The 9611-nt window shown below is 35.8% G+C and overlaps 1 protein-coding gene across 2 annotated transcripts; it reads right to left on the bottom strand.

The window, feature by feature from the left end:
- Positions 1 to 1716: 1716 nt before the first annotated feature.
- On the bottom strand, positions 1717 to 7063 carry LOC148609596 (ectoderm-neural cortex protein 1-like). Of its 2 annotated transcripts, none has more exons than XM_088541253.1 (3): positions 6963 to 7063; positions 5512 to 5683; positions 1717 to 3523 (listed from the first exon to the last, which is right to left on the bottom strand). In XM_088541253.1, the coding sequence occupies exons 2-3, from the start codon at positions 5677 to 5679 to the stop codon at positions 1976 to 1978; spliced, it is 1716 nt and encodes a 571-aa protein (XP_088397379.1). In that variant the 5' UTR covers positions 5680 to 5683; positions 6963 to 7063; the 3' UTR covers positions 1717 to 1975. The 2 variants fall into 2 exon arrangements, with proteins under 2 accessions (XP_088397379.1, XP_088397380.1); XM_088541254.1 differs by having other exon boundaries at positions 5621 to 5683; positions 6963 to 7048.
- Positions 7064 to 9611: the final 2548 nt, after the last annotated feature.

Raw genomic sequence — 9611 nt, forward strand, 5'->3', positions numbered from 1 at the left:
TCGTAGGGTGAGGCTAAATACGACCACAGCGACCGAACACTTAGCAGATGACAAGTATGGACACAATATTCAAACTATAGACAGAGCTATAATTTGGAATGTGAATACATATTGTTTGACACAAAATAAGATTCTAAGCAAAATAAAAGTGGTCTAATAAGTTTGAAATTTGCATTACACATACATGTAAGAAATTCATACACAAAATGTACAAAATCTATTGACAAATTAATTTTCTCTGGCCCCCATAAAAATCCATAAAAGGCAAGGGCCACAACTCTTTAAATCTATGCACCAAAAACTGGTTCCTTTTGTGAGGTGCAATTTTATGGACATCTTTACACTTATAAATGCGCAGTGTTTTACCAGGAAACCAGGTAAAATTGTTGTTTTTGTTGTAATCCTTTCATGACTACGACCATAACCCTACGGTCAATCAAAACCCATTGTCCCGACTGTAACATTCCAGCAGCTGCAATAGAGTTTATATTTCACAGCTTATACGTTGTCGGAATTTCTAAAGTTCTGCGGCTGTCACAATACATGACCTAGTTAATCCTTATATATAGCTTATCTATTTCCAGAATTAACAATGAACTACAGTTTATAGATTTTCTCTCGTTTTATCAGATAATATTGTCACCGAACAGCCCTGCAGGTGCCTTGCAAGAAGCAGGACCTACTTACCTTTCCGAAACTCTCCCCCCCCCCCCGAGTTCAGATCAGTTTTTGGTGGTGTTTCTGCTGCTCGTCTTTGACATGTATTTTAACATTTTGTCTCGCTTGTTGTTTATCACTTCACATGTTCTCGAATGCGTTTTTGTCCATGGATGTACCTTCTTGATATCTACCCATTTTTATATTTTTATTGGCGATTCGACATAAAACTCAATGGTACAATTTATGAAAGATTTTTACACTAATTACGTGTATACTGAAATTGTATCTTTAAATCACATCAAATGCTTGTTTATGGCCTTTTAGTCCCATTCCTGAACAGTTATGTTCAGTGGCGGATCAGGGGAGGCGCGGGACCGACACCCCCCTCACCTAGAAGAAAAAATGTTGAAAAATTGTGTGTGTTAAATCATAAAAAAAAATTTAAAAAAAAAACACTTATTTCGTGATCCTCACCGGTGATCGATCCTGTCAAGAAATTTATTTTGACCCCTTTACCTAATACTCTGGATCCGCCACTGATGTTTATCACTGAAGTTATGTAACCAGTGCATGTTTTGCCATTTTTACCCTTTATTCCTAAACCATTCACGTCATACCCCGGTCACCTCCAATCGATCTGACATCATTGTGGAACAGATTTATAAAGATCCTTACACTTATATTTGCGTTTCGTGGTTTAATTTAATTAATTTGCCACTTTTTGGCCCCTATTTCCTTCAGGTTGGAGGCTTTACCCAAATACCAATGCTACTCTTTGTTTTGTGGCCAGTGTCGAATTTTGTTACAAAATGTCATGAAGATTAACAAATTAATATTTAAAGTTATCGCACGAAAAATGTATCTATGGACGTACATTATACTACCGCAAAAAAGCAAAAAAAAGCAGTCGTATAAAGATCAAAACATCAGGTGTCGAGTCTATGCTTACTTCTAAAAGAAAAAGCCTGAGGGTGGCAGTTTTTTCTTCGTTTTAATTGGGAAAAAACGCTTTTCACATATGGACGTTCCTGGACTTAAATCAAGACTCAATAACTGTACTGTTTAATTTCGATCTTTATTTATTTCTGGTTAAAAAGATATTTTGCTGTCCCGCATATTCGTCTTAGTATGAAGCATACACGGATGAAGAAAGTTACTTATTCCCAGATTTTGCTATAAACAAATGGTATACGAGGATAAAAATAATTTCTATTCAGTATTAACAAATATAAAATGTCTTAAGTGAATACTACAATGATCTACAATGTTTTTTTCTCTTAATTTTTCATTGCCCTGCGAAAAATACAGATATGTTTCACATGGCAGCCATAGTTGTTTTGCATTCAGTAACCAGGTAATCGCGCAAAACTTTGCCCTTAGTGAAACTAAAGTTAGAAGCCGATACTGGCATAGTTTCCTGCATTGTAATAACAATTCTCTGTTGGTAATCATAAAGAAACATGTCTTTCGTAGAACTGAACGACACTTCACCACCACAGAATAAAAGTTTGTCTTCAAAACTACACATCCCGAAACCTTTTCTGTCAAAATTCTTTATTGTTGAAACCACACGAACACTTTCTTCCTCAGAGCATATCGCAATCTCTCCGTTCTTACAAACAAGCAAAATTTGTCCATTCAGTACCTCGGCTCGCGCGTGTAAACTAGCGGATGGTGGTAGACTGTACGCCAATCGATAACTTTGATCAAACTGGCAGTCGAAACATTGTATTGATGTCGACTTGTTGCTTTCTGATTTGAATCCACCGAACAAATATACCTTCTTGCCGATACAGGTATGTGCAGCAGAACGAACAGAGTCACACAAAGTGGTGTTGCATCTCGACCATTGCTGTTTTTCATACCAGAACTTAAAAACAATATTAGTACATTCGCGGTTTTCACCTCCCCCGAAAATATACACCGCATCGGCGAATGCATACATTACATGGTGCTGTCGTTGCTTAGGTAAATCTGGAAATTCAAACCACTGATTTTTCTTCCCATCGAAACAGAGAAATTTCTTATGTCCACCTCTGTTGTTCTGCGTTACATTCGGACCGGGCCCTGATCCACCAGACACAAGTATTGAAAACTGATGAGCACATATGGCAAAATTAAAACCCGGGTCGAGTGGTAAAGGCGGAAGTGAGAACCATGTCTTCTGGGGGAAACTGAAACACATTACACTACAATTACTGCCCCCTTCATTCCCGCCCATGACAATCATACTGTCGTCAGCAGGTGCTTCAAATTCCATTGGTGACGGATTAATTGTGACAATTTCCTCTAGCACCTTTAATATTGCTTCTCTAGTTCTTGTTCGTACATTTTGAGCTTCTTTTTGGATGTCGTTCGAGACAATCCCCATTTTTAACAGTGCTTTACACAATTCTTTAATATAGAAATTGCGATTATCAAGATCCGCATCGATCCAGGAAACAGACACGCGACAAAACATCCCCACTCTGTCTACAACATTTATATTCTTTGAATCAAGGATGGCAATAAGATTTTCAACAGTGTTGACGCCATCCAACTTAGTATCTGATAATGCAATTTCTACAAAATGCTTAAGAATTAAGGAACGGGCTACTTCTGCAAGATCGGCTGTGTCATCCTGATTTCGAGCGACGCACCATACATGTATGCAGTTGTCTTTACAAGCATGCTTCTTTAAGAACTCGCTACATGAACGATGAAGGGACTCCACACTCATTAAATGCGCAGCATACAGAAGTACAGCAGCATTATCATTGTTGATGACCTCCGTACTGCCCGTGTACAAATACTGCAGAAAGTCGGAACAAGTTTCTTCGTCAAGACCCATTTTCTCAAGGTTTACGGTTCCCTGGTCTTTCTCCTGCAGTTAAAAAAAATAAAATTGTTTTCGTATGTTACAAAATGTAGTATAATGGCACATTGGTTGATGCCACCCTTGATGTTATAGCCCGTGCAAAGAAATTTGCTCCGGCTAAAAGTAAATGGAACCCACTAAGCAAATTGGACATAAACTCCTATATGTACTAATCTGTTAGTGCCGTAGGGGCAAGTCAGAAATTTTGTCGAGGATTTATTTGCATGATTTATAATGAAATATTTTATTGCGGTTGTTTTGGCTACTGATGCATCATTTCTAAGTTTGAGCTTACTTATATAATAGAAATGTTTTTTACACTGGTCACAATTACGGTTTTGATTCAAGGTTTCCTGTTTGTCAATATGCCAGTTATAATTTCACCTTGAATGAACTCAATAATAAAGTATAATGAGTTTTCGCATGCAGAATTGCAATCGCTTAAACGTTTTTTTGGATACAGCTCCAGGTATGTTTTACCTTATATTTGTGTACCATATTATTGGTTGTCATGTTGGTTCTTTCTGTATCTATGAGATTCTAAAATTTTTACTGTTAAGATAACTCTACCAGCTTGGCTTTATGGTTTCGTAAGAAATAGCTAGATTTCAATAGGTTTCAATTATTGAAATTTTGTAGTATTAAGTAAATTTAAGTAAATCCCCTTTGTACTAGGCGCGGACCCAAGGACTGGCGTACCGGGCGAACGCCCCCCCCCCCTAAATCGGTAAGAAAAAAATTTCTCCACAAGTTTCACCCCATAATAAGTTTTGCCTTGCTTTGCACAGCATTTAATTCAATGAACGCCCCCTCCCTTAAACTCAAATCCTGGATCCGCCCCTGTGTACTGTGCCCTATGGTTATTTTGTTTATGCAAAACGCCCTCATTGGGCCCCATATGTATAAATAATGCTAGCTTAATGACATGAATCTAGTATATAGTAAAACCATTATCATCGTCGTAACATGAACATGATCAGCAGACAACTGCTAGATCAGCTATTTTTATCAAATACCAAATATCAATCAAGCTTCTATGTACAGCCCAAGAAAATAAACAATTGAACCTTGCCTTAAATATATTGAAGTTGATGAGTTAGGAGGGTGTATTTCAACCCACATAATAAATTCGGGTTCTAGTGTTTATTAGGGCAATTTAAGATGTTTTGATTACTAGGGGGTCCAGAATTGCTGCATTAAAAAGAAAAAAAGTACAAAATTGTACAACAGAGGAGGAAATCTATGGTTTTATAATATTGATTTTTCAGTTTGGCATCTTAAAATGCATAACTATCACGTGTATATACTTTTCACATTCTGATATAATCATGATTAAAAATACTCAATTTTGAAATCTTGTCAAAAACTATAACAACATTCTATGATGTTTGCAAATTTAACTGTAATAAGACAGTCTTATAAAGAGCAGGATTTTTCTTTATTCAGATGTACACATGTTCTAGTCTTAAATAAGAAAAAACAATTATTCTGCAAAAATGAATGCTGCATAAAGGCAAACTGTTGAAAAATGAAGGATTAAGTGTTAAACTGTTTCAAAATATTACAAAAAAGAAAAATGAAATACTTTGTTATTTCACAAATCCTTTAAAACAGAAACATTATAACATAAAATATGAAACATCCATTCTTTATGTTTCACATGTTTTGAAAAAATAGTATGTATTTCGAAGAAAAAAGTTATAAAAATAAAAAACATGCAGAATTTTTTTCCCAGTTTCTCCAAAAAAAAAACGTAAATGAGCGGTCGATGTTATTGACAAAAAATGTTGCTCTGTTTATAAAACACTACATTATAATTCTGTTTTTTTAACATTGAACTGTATGTGTAAAAGGAATGCACTCCAGATTTCCAGTTAATGTGTATACTGTGTGGTTTCCAGATTCATTTTCTTTTGTTCATTAAGAGAAATCTTAAATATAAGTCTGCTTTTTGTATTTGAAAGTTTAGGTTTAACATATGAAAACTTAGATACCACAAAGTCACTATCAAACATCATTTCGAAGTATGGTGACAGGGCAGCAAGAACAATTCTGTGACACTTGAAGTCCTGGCCACCTGCAGTAATGGTAAAATCAGCATACTTGTCATCTTTCCGCAGTCTTTCAAATCCTGTAGTCAATTCTTCCGCATGAGTAGACATGTCTCTAATAAAAAAAATAATAACATGGAATTTAGACTGGTTTTAAAATCTATTTTCTTGTATTATGAAAAACAAAGATACATGTACATGTAATCACACAACTGTTTTAACACGTTCAACAGCCAAGCCCAATCGAGTCAAAACGATGTCAAGGCTTGTGTTTTCGTCAAGATCTTAACAGAGATGAATGGGTGCTGCCATGCATGGAGTTTCTTGATCTTACTTGGTCGTTTCAGTTACAAAATGCGTTAGATTACACTCTGTATTAATACATTGTAAGTAGTAAGCCTCGTGCGAGTCGTTCATTTACAATGCACAAAGTTTCTTTTCTCTTTTTACTATGACATTCATTTGCAGAGATGTCAATATATAGAAGCCATTTTGCGGCTACTTGCTATCTTTTGACGGCTACTCTGTTTTCAAAATTGAGCGAATTGCAAAATTTTCTTCAGTTTACTTGCTACTTTTCTTTTTTTTTCCCTGCTACATCCCTGATTGTATGGAGTGTTCATATCACAACTCATACGTTATGCCAGAGCTTGCCGAAACTACGCAAACTTTTTGTATCACGCTAGCACTCTAACAAATGGGCTGCTGGAACAGGGTTATGTTGATACAAGATTGAAGTCATCACTACAGAAGTTTTATGGTCGTCATCATGAATTCGTCAATCGTTACGGTGTATCCATCTGCACCATGAAAACTGATTTATTCAACGGGTCATAGTTTTCCTTTCCTCGTTTGTCGACTTTTTATGAGCAACTCGGCGGGTGTTTCTAGAAAAACAGAGGACGCTTATCCTACCGGTGCACCTGGTCCATGCTTCCAGTTTTTAGTGGAGTCCGAGTTGCTCATTTGCTTTTGTTACTTTGTATGTATGATTTTAGTTACTTTATGTTCTTTGTTGTGTTTGTCTGTTTTCCATGTCTGGTCTTTGTCCCTGGATTACATTCTTTTGATTACCGCTATAACCTTGGTTCCCTTGATTACTCTTTGATGCACATATGACAGTTTATATGCATAATACGTATACACACGTCTAAATGTTTATAGCATGATGTAATTTATTTATATACATACATGTATATCAGTTTTTAAAGCTCGTTAAAGTTTGTTTTTTTTACTGAAAACGAAAGTAGAAATTTCATCTCAAAATTACAAAATGAAAATAGAAACAAAATGATGTATGATATGTCTATCATTTTTCCTTTGGTCTTTTTTCATTGTTATTTTGCTCATCGTATCTATAAAGACAGCTTCATGCATGTAACATATATTCCTACCTGCATCAATATACTCAAACACCCACGACGACGACAGACATCAATCAATATTTCTCTAATCAACACTAAGCAACTCTGAATGTGTGTTCTAGTTATCTCCCTTTGATTTTTTTTATGTTGATAATTCGATGGTCGATAGTTGATTTTTAAAAATTACGAAATGTATTGTTCGGCGAATTTCGGAAATATATTACTGTTACTCGACATATCTCAGAATGAAAAGCTACCCCTACAACGTAAGCGGTTGGAATTCCGTTCCTCCATACGGCACCAAGTCAGAAAATAGCTTGCCAGACAACCTCTAGCATTGCTGGAGTAAATGAAAGGCCAAGCGAAGTTTAAACTATGCCCAGTTTTTCGTCTATAGAACTGGGCATAATATAAACAGCATTAAATAGCAAGCGGACAAGCCTGTCAGAGAACACACATCAATAACTCAAATAGGGAAACAAAATGATTCAATGATATTTTTTGCGATAAAAAAATCTGATCCCAATTAAGGGCTTGTGAAAAAATCAAGATTTTATGCCCCACCCCACTTTTTTTGGGGGGGTGGGGGGGGTTTCAGCCAGAGCCGACACGCCTTTCCTTGGATTCACACATGATATATGCTTGACTGAGGAATGACATTAATTGGGTTTTCTTTTTCACTCGCATATCATTTGATTGATTGAGTGATTGAATGGTTGATTAAAACAACAATATTTAGCTACATGTATATCCTGGCGATGAACAGGAAATGTATGCTAAAATGAACATGAATTGATGATGAAACGAGAAATGTGATGGATATAAGGATAACATGGTCAACAAAATTTGATTGAGAGAGGGGGAAGTTTCGGGCAATTTAGCCCCTGCGACGGAGTACAAAGCTTCATACTCCTATCGAATATCCCAGCAGGGTTCTTTTACATGCGACGAACGTGGTATCTTTCCCAACACGTTGCACCACTGTGGTTTGCGATCAGGTTTTCCGTATTTTGGCCTGACGACCCCAGCATGTAGCATGCCAGGGGTACTCCCTTCCTCTACCTTGGGCACACAACCGACCGAGTTGCTTTGTTGACAAAGCGCCCTAGCCCTTAGCCAGGGTTTTGAGCACTAGCTAGTTGCCTTTTAGGCCAAGCTTAGTGCTTCGGTGGGCTTTAAATTTTCTTTTGATATCCCGGGACCACTCAGTATATAATTGACAGAATAAATATCGGACATCTAAGTTTCTTCGGCTCAAATAGATCTATTTTCCCTGAAAATTTCAAGATAATCAATTTACCGATTTTGGCGTTTTGCCCCCCCTTTTTTTTTTACTGATTTTAGTTTTTTTTTTTGGCAGTTTTTGTCTATTATTTAGAAAACAAAAGCATGCAGATTTATGTTTACTGTGATTGATAAAATGTTCAGTATTTCAATGTCTATTTTTTGTTGCAAATTTCATAAAAATCTGTTGACACTTTTGGAGTTATGGTTTTTGAAAGTGTTTGACGTTTTTGCCTATTATCTATAGAACGAAAACAGATTGATGATTAATGTAATTTGATAAAGTGTTCAGTGTTTCAATGTCTATTTTTCGGTGAAAATTTCAGAAAAAAATTTGAGTTATGGCGCCAGAAAGTGTCATTTTGACAATTTCCCCTATTTTTTGCTAATTAGTAATTAAACAATAGTAGAGAAATGATTAATGTAAATTGTAAAAAAAATCGAGTGAGTAAGTAAGTAAGTAATTATTTTATTATAGTGACCTGTAACATATATGATACAAATGTAACTGTTACATCGAATAAGTGTAATGTATCAAACACCCGGCCCTTTGGACTTACAAGTCACCTTATATTTAAATCATTTTATATAGAAACAATAAGATAATCATGGATTGTCAGTAGAACATCTTTAACGTAATGACAAAAAAGGAAAAGGAATTTGAAAAAAAAAGAAGTATTAAAAACAAAAACGTTATCAGTTGATCAATTACTTGTATATGTGAGAATGTCTTAAATTGGAAGGTCGGACAATAAACTTTGCTAACTTCCTTGCATGTTCAGACATTAAAAGATTGATCTTAGCAATAGTGTTCGTGAATGTATATTCATTAAAATTAAAAATATCATGAAACGTGTCATTTCGAATGTTATTATAAAGATCACATTCTAACAGGAAATGGGTCTCTGACTCCACGGTCCGTTGGTTACAAAGTGTACACAGCCGATCCTCGACCTGTTCGCCAATATAACGTCCTGTCTCAATTCAGATTCGGAGTGGTAAAATACCAAAGCGAAATTGCACTAAATGAGATCGCTCTGATTTCTTGAAGTGCAATGTCACATAACTCTCTAGTTTGAAATTAGTTTTAAAAGTTCTGTAAGTCCTCAGTTTCGAAACAGTCTGTAAAGAGTCTGACCATATCAAAATTGGACGTATAATAGCCTTACGCCAAATAGATGGGATGATTGACGTATCAAACACCTGCTGGAATAGTTCATGTATAGCATCGATTGATATTCAAAACGCAAAACGGTATTTCATCATAGCTATATGCTGATTTCGAGTTAGCATTCATTACTATACTTGTTATTTCATCAATAGAAATGTTATATTTCAATCAATTCTTCGTTCGCTTCGAATAATGGGTCCCCCATATTAGACTCTAGTAAATGT

Source organism: Perna viridis, chromosome 8, assembly GCF_037379345.1.
Source record: "Perna viridis isolate PV_CMFRI_1.1 ecotype Kerala chromosome 8, ASM3737934v1, whole genome shotgun sequence".
In the NCBI taxonomy this organism is placed as follows: Eukaryota; Metazoa; Mollusca; class Bivalvia; order Mytilida; family Mytilidae; genus Perna; species Perna viridis.

Excerpts from the sequence above, each read along its gene's own strand:
- LOC148609596 (XM_088541253.1), bottom strand. The coding sequence starts at position 5,679 with ATGTCTACTCATGCGGAAGAATTGACTACAGGATTTGAAAGACTGCGG. Across the intron at positions 3,524-5,511 it reads TGTTTGATAGTGACTTTGTG|GAGAAAGACCAGGGAACCGT; the intron begins GTATCTAAGTTT and ends TTTTAACTGCAG.